The 24,458-nt window shown below is 44.2% G+C and overlaps 1 protein-coding gene across 1 annotated transcript in view; it reads left to right on the top strand.

The window, feature by feature from the left end:
- The window catches only part of si:ch211-186j3.6 (neural-cadherin), a 270,206-nt gene that overhangs the window by 180,679 nt on the left and 65,069 nt on the right, over positions 1-24,458 (top strand). Inside the window, exons 22-23 of the mRNA XM_062989918.1 lie at positions 10,069-10,346; positions 21,720-21,934. Coding sequence (XP_062845988.1) covers positions 10,069-10,346; positions 21,720-21,934 — 493 coding nt within the window. The remainder of the gene's footprint in view (positions 1-10,068; positions 10,347-21,719; positions 21,935-24,458) is intronic.

The raw sequence follows: 24,458 nt of genomic DNA, 5'->3' as shown, positions 1-24,458 counted from the left end.
CGACGGTCGTTTTTAGGGTAGTGAAAGTCCTTCCCCTTTGGCCGGGCAGCCAGGAAAAACGGCTCTCACGAGGCGTTTTCTCTAAACGAATGAAGGACTGAAGCACTGATCAATCTGCATTGCTAAAATCCACATGGTGCAGCGGTAAAAACTGTGCTACCGGCAGACCGGGCGCCTACACAGACAATGTTTCGATATTTCAATGCTTTAAGTGTGTCAAAAGTCAAGAAGTCTAAATACGGACTGTATTGGAACATCGACTGTGAGCCAGGCTCTTTTGGCTAACATCAGTGCTTTTAGTTACATGGGCACAAATTCCCACACTGTAAAAATTATGTAGAAAGCCTTTTTAGAACAATGGAGGCTCTTCTTTAGTACACAATAAGGTTTAAGTCTGGTATTTGACTGGCCTGCTTAAGGACCCAAAGCATGCAGCCAAAACAACAATGAATTGTTGAGGCAGATCAGACTTGACAGTTCAAACTCATGAGTTTGAATCTCAGCTCTGCTACCGGCAGGTTGGGCGCCTACATGGACAATGTTTCGATATTTCAATGCTTGAAGTGTCAAAAGTCAAGAAGTCTAAATGCTTCCACTGAATCCACCATATATAGACAGACGGACTGTATCGGAACATCGACTGTGAGCCAGGCTCTCCTGGCTAACATCAGTGCCTTGCCTCGCCTCGCACTCATTCCTTTGCCTACATGGGCACAAATTCCCACACACAGTAAAAAATGATGTAAAAAGAGAACAATGGAGGCTCTTCTTTAGATACGCAGTAAGGTTTAAGTTTGGTATTTGACTGGCCTGCTCAAGGACTCCAGTGACCCAAAGCATGCAGCCAAAACAACAGTGACAGTTTAAACTAATGATTTTGAATCTCAGCTCTGCTACCGGCAGGTTGGGCGCCTACACGGACAACGTTTCGATATTTCAATGCTTATAGTGTGTAAAGTCGAGAAGTCTGAATACTTACTGAATCCACCATATATAGGCTGTCCTGGCTAACCTCAGTGCCTGGCCTCGCTCTCATTCCTTTGCCTACATGGGCACAAATTCCCACACACAGTAAAACGAAAGCTTGTCATAGATGGACAGAAAAAAGAAAAGGGGCAACTCCATAATAGGGCCGCTCAGGTGGCGCAGTGGTAAAAACACACACTAGAACACCAGAGCTGGGATCTCGAATACATCGTATCGAGTCTCAGCTCTGCCTGCCGGCTGAGCTGAGGAGCCGCACGAACAACGATTGGCCTGTTGTTTATATAGGGGTGGGATATTAAGCCAGATAGGGACTCTCTCAAAATTGATACAATTACGACGAGGAAAGTGCGTTGATCAGGGTGTGTCTCTCTGTACACAGTGTTGATCCGCATATGCACTCATCAAAGTGTAGGTGACAAAATACATACGGCTGCAGCCCGCGTGTTGGAGGGGGCGTGGGTTAGCTTCGTTCTCCTCAATCAGAGCAGGGATTGGCATTAGTGGAGAGGAAGCATGACGCAATCGGGCAATTGGATGCTAAAGGTGATACATGGACCAGACATTTAAAAGAGGAGAAACAGAGCTCAGATGCTACATTCTGTGCTAAATCTTCCTCCCTGAATTTAGAGAGTTAAACTCCTTCCATCGCCGATTTTCATTCCCTCAGCCTCACACTACGAAAATGGCACGATGCCTCGGCGGCCCGCTGAGATAAGGGAAGCAGATCGAGACTCGGGTTGTTCATCTCCCCTGGGTTCTTCCTCCCGTCCTGCCCCCTTAACCCAGCGTTCCTGCACATACAGACACGCTCTGAATACCTTTCTGAAGGCTCAGCGAGACTGTACGCGCTCAAACTGACATTTTCTGAGAGGATCAGGAAAATCCTTTGCGTCCCCGTGGAGCTCTGAGATGGCTTTCTATCAAATCGTGCTTAGACGACACCCCAGCTACTTGACTCCCCCAGTGCCTGGATCTTGTAGGCTCGTAGTATTTTAAAGCACTCTGCACGAAATGTGCTAAACATGAGCGTTTTCAAATGCTCAGCGTTGCATGAGTGCTTTACATCTGTGGTTCTCAAATGGAGGGGGCGGGGCCCACTAGGGGGTCTCAGTGAGAGTAGTAAGGGGGGTCCTATTTCATTGGATTGATTAGAAAGAGTAAAAAATAATCACACGTGATGGGATGGGAGATCTCTTCTAACTAACCCAAATCCTAACCCGAACCCTATCCCGAACCCTATCCCAAACCCTAACCTGAACCCTAACCTATCCCGAACCCTAACCATAACCCGAACCCTATCCCAAATCGTAACCTGAACCCTAACCCTAACCTGAACCCTAACCTCTCCCTAACCCTATCCCCAACCCGAACCCTAACCATAACCTTAACCTTAACCCTAACCCTGACTTAACCCCAGACATCTATTTTGTGCAGCATGGTGTCTCTGTCACCTCACAGCAAGAAGGTCCTGGGTTTGATTCCCAGGTGACATGGTCCAGCTCCTTTCTGTGTTTGTGTTTATGCTCTTAAGTTTGCATTTTCTCCCACAGTCCAAAGTCATGCAGTCAGAATAATTGGAGCTACTAAAAATTCCCCTATGTATGAGCTGGTGTTTGCCTTGGGATGGACTGACAGCCTGTCCAGGGTGTTTCCTGCCCTGAATAGGATACAACGGCAGTCACTGAATGAATGAATGAAGCCAAATGTGTGGTTGTGTTGCCACTTTTAAACACCTTTACCAGTAAAAGCACCTACAATGGGCACATGGGTGTCAGAATTGGCACTACAATGCTGTCTACGACAATGTTAAATGCCTTGCTAGTAATGTCCTGGTACCAGATATCACAGGACCCCTTTAAGATGTCTTGTAGAGTCTGTGTCTTGTCAGGTCAGTGCTGGATTGGCAGTATGTTAGACGAGTGGACCTAACGTTTTTTGGCTTATCGGTTACGTCTATCTGACTGTGTTCTCTTTCTTTCTGCTCTCGGACCTCCTTTATGTAAAAGTAAATAGCGCAGCCCGCTTCAATCCGGGCATTAGTACTACATCTTGTTAAATTTCCCGGAATGAAAACATGATTTGCATTTATATTACGTAATTTGAGATGGAGCTTGTATAATAATTATCCAAAACGAAGAATGCTGAAGTCAGCTGTGTGGTAGTGCAGAACAAGCAAGTGGGTTAGAATTAGCATAAATGAAACGGGAGAAAATGGTTCAGTCGTTCATTCATCGCCCTGCATCCTAGTGCTGGTGGGTGTGACACTGGAAATGACCAGCATTAAGGATAATTAGCTGAGATCTTTCTTTTATAGTGCTTTTCCACCAAAAGAACTCTGGTTCTTGAACCAGTTCTGTTCAGCTTCTTCCAATCTTGGTGTTTTTTCGAGGACCGGCCCACATTTCCACCAGTTTTTGAGAGGTGGGTGTTGCGCAATGAAAGTAAAGAGTAGTGACAGGGTGACGGAGCATGTAGATCACCTGCTAGCATTTGTGCTGTTGTTACAGATGTTTGTTTTTATGCAAAAAACATCAATCAACTATTGGTGATAAGAAGACATCCAGCTCCTTGTTTCTACACTCACTGTCCATTTTATCAGCTCCACTTACTATATAGACACACTTTGTAGTTCTACAATTACTGACTGTAGTCCATCTGTTTCTCTACATGCTTTTTTAACATGCTTTCACCCTGTTTTTTAATGATCAGGACCCCCACAAGACCACCACAGAGCAGGTATTATTTAGGTGGTGGATCATTCTCAGCACTGCAGTGACACTGACATGGTGGTGGTGTGTTAGTGTGTGTTGTGCTGGTATGAGTGGATCAGACACAGCAGCACAGCTGGAGTCTTCAAATACCGTGTCCACTCACTGTCCACTCTATTAGACACTCCTACCTAGTTGGTCCACCTTGTAGATGTAAAGTCAGAGACGATCGCTCATCTATTGCTGCTGTTTGAGTTGGTCATCTTCTAGACCTTCATCAGTCGTCACAGGACGCTGCCCACCGGGCGCTGTTGGCTGGATATATTTGGTTGGTGGACTATTCTCAGTCCAGCAGTGACAGTGAGGTGTTTAAAAACTCCATTAGAATTTCTTTGGCTTATCCACTTATACCAGCACAACACACACTAACACACCACCACCATGTCAGTGTCACTGCAGTGCTGAGAATGATCCACCACCTAAATAATACCTACTCTGTGGTGGTCCTGGGGGGTCAAGCCACACATACTGTTCGTACTGCCTGGGTCGCTTTTACTAAGTCATATCAAACAGTTCGTCTCATTGGAGGCGCTTCGAAAAATATCAGCAGCAAACTGGCTCAGAATTAAATCAGATGAACTTTAAAAAGATGTGCAGAGTCACACTTCATAGGAAACAACGGCACAGCAGCAGAAATGTGAAAGCACCCAAACCTCTACAACTTGACACGCCCACAGATGATGTCACTGTTTGCGCTGAAGACCCTAGTATTAATAATAATAATAATAATACATTTTATTTATATAGCGCTTTTCAAGATACTCAAAGACGCTTTACATAAGACAAATAATCAAAACAAATACGTACATACACCATACAAATCATAGTACAAAATCAAAATAGTACATCAACATCAAGAATAATTAAGATAAAAACAAAGAGAGCAGCATAAGACAGTTCATTAAAAATTAGCTAAATTATGAGAGAGAACAACAAATATAGAACAATTTCTTAAAATTAGACAGAAACAGGACAGATTTACATGCAATCAGGAAACTGAAAACTTTACAAGTTTTAGGATCTAGGACTTCACATTTCTGTCGTGATCTAAGTATAAAAACTATTAAAAAGAATAGCAAAAATAAAAGCATTTATTTTGTGTTGTTACAAGTTAAATGCCACTCTGAATAGATGAGTTTTGAGAAGTGACTTGAATTTGGACAGGTCAGGACAATCTCGTAGGTGTTTGGGGAGAGCATTCCATAAAGATGGAGCAGCTATGGAAAAGGCCCTGTCACCCCAGGTCCGGTGCTTGGTCCTAGAGGGTATGGACAGTAGGTTAGCCTCAGAAGAGCGAAGGCTACGGGAGGGAATGTGCTGATGGAGCAGGTCGGTGAGGTAGGATGGGGCCTGATTATGGAGAGCTTTGTGAGTGAATAGAAGAATTTTGAATTGAATGCGTTGAGCAACGGGAAGCCAATGAAGTTTTTGTAGAACAGGTGTAATATGATCACGGGAGCGAGTATGAGTAAGGAGGGGAGCAGCTGAATTCTGGATATACTGAAGTTTTTTTAGGATTTTGTTAGATGTACCATAAAGGATGCTATTGCAATAATCAATTCTGGATGTAATAAAAGCATGAATCAAGGTTTCGGCGGCAGAAAAGGAGAGTGATGGACGTAGACGTGCTATGTTTTTTAGATGAAAGAAAGCAGTTTTGGTGATGTGATTTACATGGCGGTCAAAAGAGAGGTTGCTATCAAAAATTACACCAAGATTTCGGATGTTAGAAGACGGAGACAAAGTGTCATTATCAATGGTAATTTGAAAATTTTTTGTGGTTTTTGCCAGGGTTGTAGGACCTACGATGATCATATCTGATTTTTCACAGTTTAATTTGAGGAAATTAGCTTTCATCCACAATTTCATTTCAGTGATGCAATTTGTCAGAGTGGAGTGAAGTTCAGTATTAATGGATTTGGAGGAGATGTAAAGCTGAATATCATCAGCATAGCAGTGGAAATGTAAACCATGCCGACGTATGATGTCACCAAGGGGGAGCATATAAAGAATAAACAAAAGGGGACCTAACACTGAGCCTTGGGGAACGCCTTGGGACAGTGGAGCAATGGCAGAACTACAATTGTTGATATTAACAAACTGTTGTCTGTTTATGAGATATGACCTTAACCACAAAAGGGCAGTACCAGTGATGTTGACAGAGGATTCAAGGCGGGACAGAAGAATGGAGTGATTAATGGTGTCAAAAGCTGCAGTAAGATCAAGGAGGACGAGAATATTAATTTGTCCAGAGTCTGAGGAAAGAAGAAGGTCATTTGTGACTTTGAGGAGGGCTGACTCAGTGCTGTGCTGGGGGCGGAAACCAGACTGAAATGATTCAAATAGATTATTGGAATTTAGGTGATCTTTGAGCTGTGAGGCAACAACACGTTCCAGTATTTTCGACAGAAATGGAAGATTGGAAATGGGCCGAAAGTTACTCATAATGTTAGTCAAGTCCAGGTTTTTTAAGTATGGGAGTAACAGCAGCCAATTTGAGTGATTGAGGGACTGAGCCAGAACTAAGAGAGGAATTGATTATCTCTGTGATAAGTGATGAGATAACTGGAAAACAACCCTTAACAAGTTTTGATGGAGCAGGATCCAAAACACAAGTGGAGCTTCGCATCCCTGTTAAGATCTCAGATAGGTCCAAAAGAGACACAGGTGAGAACTGAGACAGAGGCTGGGTAATAAATTGAGGTGAGATAGGCGGAGAAACAGAGATGACAGGGGAAACTGTCAGAAAATTGTGGATATTCTCAACTTTTGTTTGAAAAAATGAGAGGTAAGAGTTACACTTGTCAACTGTAAAGGAATTGGTAGTATTGTCAATTGGTTTGAGAAGTTTATTTATTGTGGAAAAGAGAGTCTTAGGATTTGTTGATCCAGCATGTATGAGTTCGGAATAGTAAGTGGATCGGGCTGCCGTAAGAGCGTCTTTGTAATGTTGAAGATAATCAGAATAAATCTGATAATGTACTGTTAGACCGGTTTTCTTATAAAGTCTTTCAAGCTGGCGTTTACGGGATTTCATTTGGTGAAGCTCAATTGTGTACCATGGTGCGGAATGACTAAATGAAACAAATTTGGTTCTCAAAGGAGCCAGCTCATCAAGACATGAGGCGAGTATGTCATTATAGTAATCGACAAGGTCAGATGAATTACTAGACAGTACAGGACAGACAGACATCTTTTTAACAAGAGAATCTGAGAAAGCAGAGGGAGAGATATATTGAAGATTCCTGAAGGATATTTTACGTTTAGCTCTAGTGATGGGCCTAGTGACCTCAATGTCCATGATGATTGTCAAATGATCAGAGACAGTAAGGTCATGGCTGGACGGCTGATGAACTAGGACACCAGTAGAGCAGACAAGGTCAAGAGTATGACCTTTTTTATGAGTTGGAAAATGTATATGTTGTGTGAAATTAAAACACTGTAACAATTCCAAAAATTCCCTGGCAAATTTACAGTTGTTGTCATCAATATGGATGTTAAAATCACCCATAAGCAGTACAGAGGATGAGAGGGCACTAAGCTGGGTTAAAAAATCTGAAAAGTCAGAGAGAAAGGAAGCGTTTGGCTTTGGCGGACGATAAACTACAGCAGTGACCAGAGGAGTAGGCCCTGACAACTTGAAAGCCAGGTGTTCAAAAGAAAGAGCAGCAGGAAAAGACAAAGTGGTTATTTTAATATCATCCCTATAGACTGCAGCAACACCACCACCTCGCCCTTCCATACGAGGTTCATCAATATACGAGTATCCCATTGGCGTGGTCTAATTTAACATAAAATAATCCAAGGGTTTATGCCAAGTTTCAGTGAGACAGAAAAAGTCTAGTTCACTGTCAGATATAAATTCACTGAGTACAGTACTTTTTGTGTTGAGTGAACGAACATTAAGCAAATAAGTATTCTTTGGTGCCGCCTCTTTTTTTGGTGGAACCGCATCAGAGCCGGTTCCGTATCTATGGTAAAGGGGTATCGTTCTCTGTATGGTGGCCGCAGTCATTTTTCAGACTAATTTTCTAAAAATAGATTTCCAGGCTTTGCATGGTGGCAGGTTGGAACGATGAAGTAAATGCCAGTGCTAGGGAGTGTGCTCTCATCTCCTGCAGCTTCATGCCAGGCAGGATTCTTCAGCCCTTGCTGCACGGTCTTCAAACTCAAAGTGTGTGCGATATTCAGGCAGGTCCAACCTGAAGCACTGTTTTACCCGGCGGGATGTGACAGACGGGCGCACCTCGAGGTGTCCTTCTGTGCTGCCTGTGCTGTCTCGCTGCCACTGTGGACTCTCGACCCTGTGGGAATTGTAGCTTCCGTCCCTGTGGGTTCCTCACAACAAACGCTTTTGGAAACGAGTCAACAGGAGCATTAGGCAGATGGTTTGGCGCAATCACCCCCCTCAACCCATTCTTCGTGATACGTACTTACTGTATATATCCAGCCAGAGGTTAGAAACAGGCACCGATTAGGATAGAAAGATGCCGGCGAGTCAGCTAGCATGATTAGATTTCCCATTAACTAGCTCCGGGTTTTGGCGGATCCCCTGAGTCCTGTGTGCAGGCTCCTGTTACCGCGCCTCATTTGGCACTACGATGGCCGGCTGGTCCGGTGGTTCGGTGCGCTGATGAAGTGAGACCTCGTTGGTAATACATGCAAATCACCTACTCGACTGGCAGAGGTCTACGTATGGTACATAGAAAATTCCGGCGCTTAGGAGGACAGGTGCCAGCGGTGGTATTAAATATTTTACCTTTGGCCATTGTGGGTCTGCATGGTGGATTTTAATCAGTTACTGGGTTACTGGTGTGTTTACTGATCCATAAGGGTGCATATTGGTGAATGTGGATTAGGCCAGAAATATGTGGACACCTCCATGATTATTTAGATCAGGTGTTTGAGCCAGACTCTTTGCTAATCGGCGCATAAACATTACCTGTTACATGGTAACAGTTTGAGGAAGGTCCTTTCCTGCACCAGTTTGATTGCTCCCCATAAGATTTGGGTCAGCATACATTGCAGGTCAAACCTTTTCGTCCAGCATCAATGCCTCCTACAGTACCTCATGGGCACAAATTCCTACAGACACACTTTAAAATATTCAATTGAGTAGGCTGTGACATCTGCATTCATACGTATGCTTATGGTTTTTAATAGGATTTCCAACAAGCTCATTGTTATGTGTCCTAATACTTTTGACCACATAATGTAGGTGACCTGAATTCTAGACCCAAAAATGATATATATTTTAATTATAATTAAAAAGTAAATGTATTAATTTTTTCATATAAAATGAGTCTGTTTTAGCATTTTTGTTAATGATTATTATTTATTATTAATTCATTTTTCATTCTATTTTCACATATTACTAATCTTTTATCCTGGTCAGGGTCGCTGTGTGCCTGGCTTCCCCACAGGAACGCCATGCAATAACACAGGACGCCAGGTTGCTTTTACCACGTCATATCAAACAGTTCGTCTCATTAGAGGCGCTTTGAAAATATCAGATCCATGGAGGCCCCACCTCACAACTTAGAGGAGTTAAATCTACAGGATCTGCTGCTGACATCCTGGCACCAGATACCACAGCACACGTTCAGGGCTCTAGTGGAGTCCATGCCTCGACGGGTCAGGGGGACCAACACAATATTAGGAAAGTGGTCGTAATGTTATGCCTGGAAGCATATTAAATTAAATAGTGATGGGTGTGTCTGAAAGCCTGGATCTGAAGCGAGAACGAAGCGAGCCGGCGTCATTAATCAGCCATTTGAGCTCTAATCTAACTGCCCCTTTCAGCTCCCGCACCATGTCATCAGCTCGACCTGTCACCGCCCTTCCCAATATCATTACAGCAAATGGATCTCTGAGAGGCTTACCCGCTTCCATTTTAAGCCTGAACTGAAGCGGGAGCCTCGTTCCTCTCTCGCTCTCTTTCTTTTCTTCTATAGAGAGCCGTTCCATCAGGCAGTCCATGACAGACTCACTGTAGAAGCAAAGAGAGCAGGTTACGCTCGCGCCGTTAATGTGCACGACGGTGGCACGAGATGAAACCAGGCCTGCTTATGTTGGTATCATTTTTTTTTTTTGAGGATTTGTGTTTTTTTAAGGTACCTGCCTGTTGTTTGCCACTCTGTATGATAATCCCGAGTCGTAGATCCGCTTCCAATTTCATTTCTTATTCCCCGTCCTTTCCGGGTACCTACTATGGATTGAATGAGCATTACTCTGCAGAACCATACTTTGTTTTTTGTTATTTCAAACGCCTTTCATCCTCTTCTCTCTCTTTTCTCTCTCTTCCCGTCTTCAGCTGCAGTCCTTCCTGCAGGCCAACGTCACCCAGGTGCACGTGGACGAGTGCGCGGTGGCCGACTGCGCCGGGGGCGGAGGCTGCGTGAACAGGCTGAGCGTCAGCGAGAGGCCGGCCGTGGTGGATTCGGAGAGCATGACCCTGGTGTCGGTGACGCTGGAGTCCACTGCCGTGTGCAGCTGCTCGGCTAGGGAACACCTGCACCAGGGGTGCGCCACCTACCCCAGGAACCCCTGCCACAACGGAGGATTCTGTGTGGACACGCAGAGTGGATACAGGTTAGATGACAGTATTATTTTTAAATTGTGTGTAGGCTGCTGGGCTTCCAGGACAACCCTGGGGTATCACAGTGGTAAAACATGTAACACCAGAGCTCAAATCTTAGCTCTGCTACCGGCAGGCTGGGTGCCCATACGGACAATGATTGACTCGTCCTTTGAGTAGGGAATGCCATAGAGGATTCCTTCAGTGTGTGTTGTGCTGGTATGAGTGGATTAAACTTTGTGTCCACTCACTGTCCACTCTATTAGACACTCCTATCTAGTTGGTCCACGCTCATCTATTGCTGCTGTTTGAGTTGGTCATCTTCTAGACCTTCATCAGTGGTCACAGGACGCTGCATACAGGGCGCTGTTGGCTGCATATTTTTGGTTGGTGGACTATTCTCAATTCAGCAGTGTTAGTGAGGTGTCTGATCCACTTATACCAGCACAACACACACTAACAATGATCCACCACCTAAATAATGCCTACTCTGTAGTGGTCCTGGGAGAGTCCTGACCATTGGTCAACAGGGTGAAAGGGGGCTAACAAAGCATGCAGAGAAACAGATGGACTACAGTCAGTAATTGTAGAACTACAAAGTGCTTCTATATGGTAAGTGAACTGATATAGGACTGACTGAATTTAAGCCTTACTGTGAAGTGGAACTAAGAAGTCTGCTCAGTTCCTGCAGTAAAAAGCAACATAAGGTTTTTATATGACTGTTGAGATGAGTATGCATCCACAAGCTCATAAAGCGATGAGATCCAGAAGACATAAAGGGCATCGTTTAGCTGGACAAGCTGCCAAAAATGGCCAAATCCAAAACGCCACGAGTACATGATGATGAAACGATAAAACAATATGATGAAACAATGGGAAACTGTTAGCCTTCTTCATGCAAACGGCATCTTTAAAGGCGTCAGATGACTTAAGAAGTGAACTTTCCAGAAAGAACTAAATTCAAATTCTAAAGCCACTCACAAATATGAGGTGTGGAAAGATTTTCTTCTGCTTGCTGTTTAATTCAATTCCCCAGCGTGGCACGGCTATTGATTTTCCTTCCAGAATAACAATACGCCCCGAGATGGGTGGAGGAAAGGAATTCTAATTGCTGGCAGAGCAGAGGACGATTTTTTATGTGTGTGTGTGTGTCCGGGTAAAGTTTAGTCATATATAAGTCACGACTGTGGCTTCACTTCTGTGTAGAATGGATGTCTGCAACAGATTGGCATCATTGGCCAAGGAAGTCCCATTCATTATTGATGTAATTGATCCCTTTTTATTATGTAGAAGGGTTTACGAGTGTGTGAGAGATGGCACGCGTAGTGCATTAGTATTTAATTAAGCTGCATAGATGTTATGGAATGAATATAAAGAGCATCTCGCGGTGTGTGGTAACGATGCGAGTTGTTTACCGAGGAGGTCTAATCAACGCGGCGCTCCCACGGGGTCGTTAGCATGGCGGAGAGCGCGTCGTCAATATTAACTAGGGTCTTCCTGGGAACTTGGTGGCAAATGAAACGCGTCACGTTTGATTCCTGTGGAATACGTCGATCCTACACTGACTTACAAATCGTCTGTGATTATTCAACTGACAATATGAAGAACTGTCATTTATCAATGCAAGATTTCAGACTATGTAGGTCTACAGTACATAATATTATGAAAGGATATAGACGGATGGATGGATAGATGGTTGTTCTTCATTGTTCTTCAATGGTCAGGACCCCCACAGGACCACTACAGAGCAGGTATTATTTAGGTGGTGGATCATTCTCAGCACTGCAGTGGATTAAACACTGTGTCCACTCACTGTCCACTCTATTAGACACTCCTACCTAGTTGGTCCACCTTGTAGACGTGAAGTCAGAGGTCAAAAAACGCTGCCCATGGGGCACTGTTGACTGGATGTTTTTGGTTGGTGGACTATTCTCAGTCCAGCAGTGACAGTGAGGTATCAGCGCTGCTGTGTCTGATCCACTCATACCAGCACAACACACACTAACACACCACCACCATGTCAGTGTCAGTGCAGTGCTGAGAATGATCCACCACCCAAATAATACCTGCTCCGTAGTGGTCCTGTGGGGGTCTTGACCATTGAAGAACAGCATAAAAGGGGGCTAACAAAGCATGTAGAGTAACAGATGGACTACAGTCAGTAATTGTAGAACTACAAAGGACAGTGGACAGTGAGTGTAGAAACAAGGAGGTGGTTTGTATATATAGTGGAAGCAATAGTATAATTACAGACTATAGAAACCGTCATGCTATTGTGATAAATAAAGCCATATGGACACTTGAGTACTTCAGAACAACCGTTGTCACTTAACACAGTCTGCCGCTGCATCCGAAAATAAAGCTGTACATTTATACTGTGGCGAGTTCACTTGGCCCAAGCTCATGTCAGATGGACCGAATGACAGTGGAAGCTTATTTTTCAGTGTATTCATGTAGAGCCTGACCAGGGTTAAGTGGTTGTACTTTATTTCGGTAAAGTTTTGTTTGCTAAATTGACTGAACACACAGACACTCACAGATGCACACGCTGCGGTTTCATTACGCGAGATAGATTGCGGAGAGTAACGGTCACGCTGCCGCATCTCGTCTGATTAATTAGTCAGTTGAACAGCAACAACAACAAAAAGTCTCCATATTCATCAGCAATCTGGAGCTGCTGTTCTGCTCCGCGACGCACCCCCTTTTTTTTGTTTTTCCTCCATCTGCGCGTACGTTGGTTTCTAAAAGCTATGCAAGCCGTGTCACTGAATGGCGTTCCAGCATATGTCACCGGCTCCTTTAATCACCTCTAAAAATGAGAAGAAGAGTCATCTTTCTTCTCAGTAGTTTAATTAAAAGGAAGCAGGAAGGCTGTGAGTTTCGGAGCCGCTGGACACGCCGGGCCAGTCGCGCCGCTCGCGCTCTGCGCAGCCAAACCGAACCTAATTCGAGCCTTCTTTTACCTGAATTGGCCACACACACACTCGATAGCACAGCGCTGAGTCATTTTCCTGTCAGGAGTGACAAAGACGGCGCCTCGGCGGAACGTAATTTAAAAGCTGTAGCGATGATTTCTCACACCGGCCGCGTAATTACAGTGAAACTACAGTAGCAGCTGCGAGTTCCGTCTCACCGTGATGCTGATGCAGCGGTTTTTACCTCCGGTTAGGAAGTTCTGGCGCAGTCCGTGTACGTCAAATCCGTCCCGTCGTCCCAGACGCTAATATATATATATATATATATATATATACACCTCCTTGTTTCTGTACTTACTGTCCATTTTATCAGCTCCACTTACCATATAGGAGCACTTTGTAGTTCTACAATTACTGACTGTAGTCCATCTGTTTCTCTGCATGCTGTGTTAGCCGCCTTCACACTGTTCTTCAATGGTCAGGACCAACACAGAGCAGGTATTATTTAGGTAGTGGATCCATTCTCAGCACTGCAGTGACACTGATATGACATAGTGGTGGTGTGTTAGTGTGTGTTGTGCTGGTGTGTTGTGTCCCCCTGCTGGACTGAGAAGAGTCCACCAACCAGAAACATCCACCCAACAGCGCCCCGTGGGCAGCGCCCTGTGACCACTGATGAAGGTCTAGAAGACGACCAAGTCAAACAGCAGCAATAGATGAGCGATCGTCTCTGACTTTACATCTACAAGCTGGACCAACTAGGTAGGAGTGTCTAATAGAGTGGACAGTGAGTGGACACGTTGTTTAAAAACTCCAGCACAGCACACACTAACACACCACCACCACCATGTGAGTGTCACTGCAGTGCTGAGAATGATCCACCATCTAAATAATACCTGATCTGTAGTGGTCATGTGGGGGTCCTGACCATTGAAGAACAGCATGAAAGCGGGCTAACAAAGCATGCAAAGAAACAGATGGACTACAGTCAGTAATTGTAGAACTATAAAGTGCTTCTATATGGTATAGCTTGGAAACAGAGAGAAAAGAAATTAGTCTGGTGATACTAGGGTGAGCAGGCTCGCTGCCAAAATGCCATTTAATCCCTGCACCCTGCGCACTTGATAAACATCAGAAGCGGTGAGTTGGGTCACGGTTTCAAAGATTAGGTTCGAAATGTCACACCATCGACTACAAACCCAGCAAGGCATCAGATCATGTCAGTTCTCCGAGCTGATAATCAAAGTCTTTGCCTCGGGGGGGGGGGGCACGGGGGGTCATCGGTAAGGCCTGGCAATCTTCAAAGCGACAGATACACGCCAGCGTGGGAAGGTGTTTAGAAGCCCAGCGATACCACAGAAGCTCTCGGAGTCGATCAGATGGGGCCGTTTTATCTCATTGACCGAGTCCATGATGGCCCCGAATTCAATCTTCTTCCTCCTCGCTGGCTTGTTCTATCCCGCTTGCATGGCCATCCTGAGTGATGCAATTTGTCAGCTCGCGCCTCTGCCCCTGGCGCCGTCCTTTAACTCTGCGATATCGCCAGCCGTGAACGTACCCCCGGCTTACGGGGGCTGAGCACGTCGAGGAGCGAAGGCGGGAAGACGTACCTGAACCGTACGCGGCTGGAAAGCGCAGCTAAGGCTTCATCCTCTTAGCCAAGACGGCGCGTAGGCTGTTGGCTGACGCCGCTCACTGAAAGCTTAGATAGTGCCAACGTGGCTAATAAGCCGGAGTCATTTAATCAGACAACAGCAGCAAGGCGGAAAGAGGAGCTCAGTGGGTTGTGTTCCAAAATGAGAAGTTCGTACACAAGGCCCAAAAATATGAGGACGCAAACCAAACAACCTGTCCAACGCCCCTGTCTGTCGCCCTCCCCAAGCTTGCTACACTGGTTCTGTTTTGCACTATTTAAACCCAATTTATATACAGTGTATCACAAAAGTGAGTACACCCCTCACATTTCTGCAAATATTTTATTATATCTTTTCATGGGACAACACTAAAGAAATAAAACTTGGATATAACTTAGAGTAGTCAGTGTACAACTTGTATAGCAGTGTAGATTTACTGTCTTCTGAAAATAACTCAACACACAGCCATTAATGTCTAAATAGCTGGCAACATAAGTGAGTACACCCCACAGTGAACATGTCCAAATTGTGCCCAAAGTGTCAATATTTTGTGTGACCACCATTATTATCCAGCACTGCCTTAACCCTCCTGGGCATGGAATTCACCAGAGCTGCACAGGTTGCTACTGGAATCCTCTTCCACTCCTCCATGATGACATCACGGAGCTGGTGGATGTTAGACACCTTGAACTCCTCCACCTTCCACTTGAGGATGCGCCACAGGTGCTCAATTGGGTTTAGTCCATCACCTTTACCTTCAGCTTCCTCAGCAAGGCAGTTGTCATCTTGGAGGTTGTGTTTGGGGTCATTATCCTGTTGGAAAACTGCCATGAGGCCCAGTTTTCGAAGGGAGGGGATCATGCTCTGTTTCAGAATGTCACAGTACATGTTGGAATTCATGTTTCCCTCAATGAACTGCAGCTCCCCAGTGCCAGCAACACTCATGCAGCCCAAGACCATGATGCTACCACCACCATGCTTGACTGTAGGCAAGATACAGTTGTCTTGGTACTTCTCACCAGGGCGCCGCCACACATGCTGGACACCATCTGAGCCAAACAAGTTTATCTTGGTCTCGTCAGACCACAGGGCATTCCAGTAATCCATGTTCTTGGACTGCTTGTCTTCAGCAAACTGTTTGCGGGCTTTCTTGTGCGTCAGCTTCCTTCTGGGATGACGACCATGCAGACCGAGTTGATGCAGTGTGCGGCGTATGGTCTGAGCACTCACAGGCGGACCTCCCACGTCTTCAACCTCTGCAGCAATGCTGGCAGCACTCATGTGTCTATTTTTTAAAGCCAACCTCTGAATATGACGCCGAACACGTGGACTCAACTTCTTTGGTCGACCCTGGTGAAGCCTGTTCCGAGTGGAACCTGTCCTGGAAAACCGCTGTATGACCTTGGCCACCATGTTGTAGCTCAGTTTCAGGGTGTTAGCAATCTTCTTATAGCCTAGGCCATCTTTGTGGAGAGCAACAATTCTATTTCTCACATCCTCAGAGAGTTCTTTGCCATGAGGTGCCATGTTGAATATCCAGTGGCCAGTATGAGAGAATTGTACCCAAAACACCAAATTTAACAGCCCTGCTCCCCATTTACACCTGGGACCTTGACACATGACACCAGGGAGGGACAACGACACATTTGGGCACAATTTGGACATGTTCACTGTGGGGTGTACTCACTTATGTTGCCAGCTATTTAGACATCAATGGCTGTGTGTTGAGTTATTTTCAGAAGACAGTAAATCTACACTGCTATACAAGCTGTACACTGACTACTCTAAGTTATATCCAAGTTTCATGTCTATAGTGTTGTCCCATGAAAAGATATAATGAAATATTTGCAGAAATGTGAGGGGTGTACTCACTTTTGTGATACACTGTACATACAAAGCAGGTATTATTTAGGTGGTGGATCATTCTCAGCACTGCAGTGACACTGACATGGTGGTGGTGTATTAGTGTGTGTTGTACTGTGTCCACTCACTGTCCACTCTATTAGACACTCCTACCTACTTGGTCCACCTTGTAGATGTAAAGTCAGAGACGATCGCTCATCTATTGCTGCTGTTTGAGTCGGTCATCTTCTAGACCTTCATCAGTCGTCACAGGACGCTGCCCACGGGGAGCTGTTGGCTGGATATTTTTGGTTGGTGGACTATTCTCAGTCCAGCAGGGACAGTGACGTGTTTACTGATTCACTCATATCTGCACAACACACACTAAGACAGCACCACCATGTCAGTGTCATTGCAGTGCTGAGAATGATCCACCGCCTAAATAATACGTGCTCTGTGGTGGTCCTGTGGGGGTCCTAACAAAGCATGCAAAGAAACATGAACAACAGTCAGTAATTGTAGAACTACAAAGTGCTCCTATATGGTAAGTGGAGCTGATAAAATGGACAGTGTGTGTAGAAAGTTATGTTATGGCTGATCGGTGTAGTGTGCTTCTCTACACACATGATCATCTCCTTCGCCATTATCTCATAATCAGATAATCAGGGGAGTGTAGAGGCCACGATCTCTAGATAAGCACAAACCGTATGGGCACAATTCGGCGGTGCCATCCTGTTGGAAATACCCCGCCAATCGGTGCTGTCGTGGAAGTGTCAAAAAAGTAATACTCTATATGGACAAAAGTATTGGGACACCCTTTCTGATTTTTAATTCATCTGTTTCGGCCACAACGATTCCCAACAGGTGTAATAAATCAGTTATATAAAGAAAATCTACGTTTCTGACTTTGTAGCAACAGTTTAGGGAAGGCCCTTATCTGCTTCAGTGTTAATGTCCCACTTGGTTTGAAGAACAAACCAGAACATCAGTTGAGGCTTTCCTGACCAGTCATGCAAATACTCTTTTGACCGAATGGGCACAAATTCCCACAGAGAAGCCTGCTCAAAAGAGTCGTTTTCAGGCGTCCAAATACTTTTGGACATATGTAGCTTGTTTTGAATCTTTTTGAATCACTGTCCAGCTCCAGATACCATGGCCCGAACTGTAACCGGACCCCCTGTCACAACCACGTCGGGAAACTCGGAGTCTCAGATCGGCTCTTTATGAAACCCTAGCTCAAAAGGATGCCATCCTCCAGACACTTTCTCCTTTTATTGTATCGATCGCGGGCTGAGATGTCGCCTGAGGCTCGCGGGCCGACCCGCGTTCACGTCCGGCGCGCAGGTCAGGGGAAGAATTAGCTGCACCGGGCTGGAGAACTGTCCGACTATATCGGCTACTTTAAAAGACCGACATTAATCAGCGCGCTCGTATTAGAAATGCAATAACGGACGTATTATCGCTGTAAATTTCGTCGCCGGGGCGCATTAGCATGCAGCTCTGCGTTGTGCTCCTGTCATTGGTGTGACGGATGTTTTGGAAATGTCGTGGGTGCTGGAGGGGGTGTGGATTTGTAACAAAACAAGAACACTGTAGGGTGGGGTCGGCTGTCTAGTCGGGCAGTGTCAAGCGTTTTCTGACTCCCTACAGACACACTCCAGAAGAGTGGAGGCTGTTATAGTACAGGGGGTATAGCACCTCCTTGTCTCTACAGAAGTGACTCCTACTGTCTGTCCTAGTGGTGCTAGTGTGTGGCCCACAATGCACTGTAAATGCATTTATACACTGTAGGGCCAGAAGTATATGGACACCTTTTGTAATCACTATGTTTTAGAAATTGCAGCCACATTTCTTGCTAACTGCTATCTGTCTGTCTGTCTATCTATCTATGTGTCTAACGGTCTGTCTATCAGTCTGTCTAACTGTCTGTATGTCTGTCTATCAATCTGTATGTCCGTCTGTCTATCTATCTGTCTATCAGTCTGTCTGTCTGTCTATCAATCTGTATGTCCGTCTGTCTAGCTATCTGTCTATCGGTCTGCCTGCCTGTCTATCTAACTGTCTGTCTGTCCAACTGTCCATCTGTCTGTCTATCTATCTGTCTGTTTGCTTGTCTATATAACTATCTGTTTGTCTACCTATCTATCTTTCTGTATGTATGTCTTGTCTATCTACCTAACTGTCTGTCTGTCTATTTGTCTATCTGTCTGTTTGCTTGTCTATATAACTGTCTGTCTGTATGTATGTCTTGTCTGTCTATCTGTCTATTTGTCTAACTGTTTGTCTTTCTGTCTATCAGTCTAACTGTCTGTCTGTCTGTCTATTTATCTGTTTATCTATCTGTCTATCTATCTAACTGTATACCTGTCTGTCTGTCTGTCCAACTATCTATCTGTCTGTCTGTCTATCTGCCTATCTGCTGTAGGGCGGGTTTGGGAGCTTTTGACAGGGGTTGGGCAGTGTCAAACGTGTGTCTGTCTGTCTGTCTGCCTGTCTGTCCATCTATCTATCTATCTGTATGTCTGTCTGTCTGTTTATCTAACTGTATACCTATCTATCTATATGTCTGTCTGTTTGTCTGTCTATCTATCTATCTATATATCTATCTATCTATATATATATCCAGTGTATCACAAAAGTGAGTACACCCCTCACATTTCTGCAAATATTTTATTATATCTTTTCATGGGACAACACTAAAGAAATAAAACTTGGATATAACTTAGAGTAGTCAGTGTACAACTTGTATAGCAGTGTAGATTTACTGTCTTCTGAAAATAACTCAACACACAGCCATTAATGTCTAAATAGCTGGCAACATAAGTGAGTACACCCCACAGTGAACATGTCCAAATTGTGCCCAAAGTGTCAATATTTTGTGTGACCACCATTATTATCCAGCACTGCCTTAACCCTCCTGGGCATGGAATTCACCAGAGCTGCACAGGTTGCTACTGGAATCCTCTTCCACTCCTCCATGATGACATCACGGAGCTGGTGGACGTTAGACACCTTGAACTCCTCCACCTTCCACTTGAGGATGCGCCACAGGTGCTCAATTGGGTTTAGTCCATCACCTTTACCTTCAGCTTCCTCAGCAAGGCAGTTGTCATCTTGGAGGTTGTGTTTGGGGTCGTTATCCTGTTGGCAAACTGCCATGAGGCCCAGTTTTCGAAGGGAGGGGATCATGCTCTGTTTCAGAATGTCACAGTACATGTTGGAATTCATGTTTCCCTCAATGAACTGCAGCTCCCCAGTGCCAGCAACACTCATGCAGCCCAAGACCATGATGCTACCACCACCATGCTTGACTGTAGGCACGATACAGTTGTCCTGGTACTTCTCACCAGGGCGCCGCCACACATGCTGGACACCATCTGAGCCAAACAAGTTTATCTTGGTCTCGTCAGACCACAGGGCATTCCCGTAATCCATGTTCTTGGACTGCTTGTCTTCATCAAACTGTTTGCGGGCTTTCTTGTGCGTCAGCATCCTTCTGGGATGATGACCATGCAGACCGAGTTGATGCAGTGTGCGGCGTATGGTCTGAGCACTGACAGGCTGACCTCCCACGTCTTCAACCTCTGCAGCAATGCTGGCAGCACTCATGTGTCTATTTTTTAAAGCCAACCTCTGGATATGACGCCGAACACGTGGACTCGACTTCTTTGGTCGACCCTGGCGAAGCCTGTTCCGAGTGGAACCTGTCCTGGAAAACCGCTGTATGACCTTGGCCACCATGCTGTAGCTCAGTTTCAGGGTGTTAGCAATCTTCTTATAGCCCAGGCCATCTTTGTGGAGAGCAACAATTCTATTTCTCACATCCTCAGAGAGTTCTTTGCCATGAGGTGCCATGTTGAATATCCAGTGGCCAGTATGAGAGAATTGTACCCAAAACACCAAATTTAACAGCCCTGCTCCCCATTTACACCTGGGACCTTTACACATGACACCAGGGAGGGACAACGACACATTTGGGCACAATTTGGACATGTTCACTGTGGGGTGTACTCACTTATGTTGCCAGCTATTTAGACATTAATGGCTGTGTGTTGAGTTATTTTCAGAAGACAGTAAATCTACACTGCTATACAAGTTGTACACTGACTACTCTAAGTTATATCCAAGTTTCATATCTATAGTGTTGTCCCATGAAAAGATATAATGAAATATTTGCAGAAATGTGAGGAGTGTACTCACTTTTGTGATACACTGTATATACTGTATATACAGTATATATATATATATATATATATATGTCTGTCTATATAACTGTCTGCTTATCTGTCTGTCTGTCTGTCTGTCTGTCTGTCTATTAATACCAGAGGACGACAATAGCTGTTGTGTGTGGTACGGACGAACAGGGAAAGTCCTGTTGCTTGAACTGCAGATTGATTTGATACTGGTGATGTGGGAACTCGTCACATCTCACAGTGAATCAAACTCTTTGGTGTAAGGGGCTGAGCAGTCGCAGGCCGGGCACAGTGCCCACGCTTATCACAGCCCGGGTTCTTTTAATGCACATGTAAGCATCAGAGATGGAAAGCGGAGCAATGGTCTAATAAATCTCATCCCTCCCTGCAGTCTGAGAGTCTCACGTCTGCTGGTCCCTCGATTCCTCGCTCCTCACCTGTTTCTGTCTCATCTGCCGTTCTCCCGTCTGCGTACACAGTGTGTTGTTTTGGTAAACACAGGCGTGTCCTTGATTAGCATCTGACGCTATTAGAGGCGGCGCGGCACATCGTTGTGTTCACGACCTGTTTGGATAACACTCGTTAGCACATCTGCCAGGAGTATTGTGGTGGCATCATCTCACAACATCACTTCCTTTTCAATCACGCCACCAGAGACTTGTGCCTGGGAGAAGTGGCGAGGAGGGGGTGAGGGGATGCATATTGTTTTAATATTGTATTTATTGATGTTTAATACTGAAGTATTAAAGTACCATAACAGTGAACGTTTAGACCTTATGTTTTTTTTTGTGTCTTCATCCTAGGTGTCAGTGCCCGGCGCAGTTCGAGGGACCCGAATGCCAGCAGACCAAGCACAGTTTCCACGGCAACGGCTATGCCTGGTTCCCTCCAATAAGGCCGTGCTTCGAGAGCCACCTTTCTCTGGAGTTCATCACGGAGGTGGCGGATGGGCTGCTGCTCTACAGCGGCCCGCTGGCCCCGCTGCTGCCCTGGGAACCTGAGGACTTCATGGCTATAGGTAACGTACATCACCTTACCATACTGCTAAATACCTTTAATGTCTGTCAGATTAGAAAGTCATGGGAACCAGTGGAACCAGTACAGTATCGGAGGCTGTTAACAACGTTGTGCCGGCGGACTTGGGGATGATACATGACCAAACTGAGGTTGCCACTGTTGGGCCCTTGAGCAAGGCCCTTAACTCTCACTTGCTTAGACAGTATAGTGTCACAGTATAGTGACTGTTGTCCATCTGTTTGTCTGCATGCTTTTTTAACCTGCTTTTACTCTGTTCTTCAATGGTCAGGACCCCCACAGGACCACCACAGAGCAGGTATTATTTGGATGGTGGATCATTCTCAGCACTGCAGTGACACTGACATGGTGGTGGTGTGTTAGTGTGTGTTGTGCTGGTATGAGTGGATTAAATACCATGTCCACTCAATGTCCACTCTATTAGACACTCCTACCTAGTCGGTCCACCTTGTAGATGTAAAGTCAGAGACGATCACTCATCTATTGCCGCTGTTTGAGTCGGTCATCTTCTAGACCTTCATCAGTGGTCACAGGACGCTGCCCACGGGGCGCTCTTGGCTGGATGTTTTTGGTTGGTGGACTATTCTCAGTCCAGCATACCAGCACAACACACACTAACACACCACCACTATGTCAGTGTCACTGCAGTGCTGAGAATGATCAACCACCTAAATAATACCTGCTCTGTGGTGGTCCTGTGTCCTGACCATTGAAGAACAGCATGAAAGGGGGCTAAAAAAGCATGCAGAGAAAAAGATGGACTACAGTCAGTAATTGTAGAACTACAAAGTGCTTCTAGCTGTGTAGAAACGAGGTGGTTTTAATGTTATGGCTGATCGGTGTATAATGTTAATGTTTAAGGCTGGATGTGATGCAGTGTCCTATCAGAATGAAAGCATCCATAATTTTGAAGCCTTTACTGGAAACACAGGCAGATCGATGGAGACGGACCTGCATGTCATAACTCACGATCAATTTTAATAACCGAAAGGTCTTTACCTTGAGTTTCTGTAGTGCTGTAATAAAGAAAAGCCGCCACGTGTGTTGGGAGTCAAGTGGACTCGTAATGCAAACCGAAAGATTTGTGGCTTTGACTCACAAAGAATAAGGACTTTAAAACCATCTCCCTTTCGGTCCCTTTGGTTTGGTAATTATAAGTAATTTTGTAAATAACATATCCATTGCTTCATTTTTACTCGTATTTTTCTTCTCTTTGTTCTGCTATTTGTGCTTATGCTAATTCCTTCGCCGGTAATGTAGCATTTATGCTAATAAAGGGTTGTTAAATTGAACTGAAATGAAGAGAAAGAGTATTATAGCGAATGTGCTGCCCCCCCTTAGCGATGATTTAATGTTTTTAATATAAAAGTTAGGAGGCTGAAATGCGCTGGTACTCGGGGGAGACTCGCCTCGCCGAACATGCAGACGCAGAAAAAAAAACACCCTACAGTAAAGTTGCTCTTTGTGTTTGTGTTTTGGGACGGGGCGACGTCCACGGGGAGTTCTTTGAATAATTCATAATAATTTATTTATTATTATAATTATTATAATTATTATTATTTATTATTATTTACCTGACTTTTGCTTAATTTACTATTATTATTATTATTATTATGTATTTATTTATTTATTTACCTGACTTTTGCTTAATTCATTTATTATTTATTTATTTATTTATTATTTACTTATTTATTTATTTACCTGACTTTTGCATAATAATTCTATTATTATTATTATTATTATTATTATTTGCTTAATTTATTATTATTATTATTTATTTATTTACCTGACTTTTGCTTAATTCATTTATTATATTATTATTATTATTATTATTATTATTATTATTATTATTTGCTTAATTTATTATTATTATTAGTATTATTATTATTATTATTATTTACCTGACTTTTGCTTAATTTATTATTATTATTATTATTATTATTATTAATTATTAATTATTATTATTATTTTTATCATTGTTAATTCTATTATTATTATTATTTACCTGACTTGCTTAATTTATTATTATTATTATTATTATTAATTATTATTATTATTATTTAACTGATGGGTGCTTAATCTGTTCAAAAAGGAGTTTTGCCACATTAATGTTTCAAAATAAAAAAAATAATTAAATAATAATAATAAAGCACACGTGCAGTCATTGGGTGAGTGTAGGAGGCTGAGGGGGTGGAAGGACAGAGCGACAGGTACTGTACGAGAGAAAAGAACCAAAGTTTCGTGATGGAACGTCAACGTTGAGTAAAGAAAAGCTTTGCTCTTTGTGTTTGTGTTTTGGGGCGGGGCGGCGTCCGTGGGGTCGAGCCTCTTCGGTCTGCGCGTGTCGGACTTCGTTGGGAGTTAACAACGGCGCTCGTTAAGCATTAAGACCTTGTTTGTCTGTCTTTTTGGAGAGTAATTACAATAGGGTGTACACATTTATAGCTCTAATGAACTGTAATGTCTGTCTGCGTGCTCTGCATACACTGGCCTGCTCATGATCTGCA

This window comes from Trichomycterus rosablanca, chromosome 27 (assembly GCF_030014385.1).
Source record: "Trichomycterus rosablanca isolate fTriRos1 chromosome 27, fTriRos1.hap1, whole genome shotgun sequence".
NCBI lineage: Eukaryota > Metazoa > Chordata > Actinopteri > Siluriformes > Trichomycteridae > Trichomycterus > Trichomycterus rosablanca.
The sequence above is the reverse complement of the archived record's forward strand: the minus strand, read 5'-3'. Positions and strand labels throughout refer to the sequence as shown.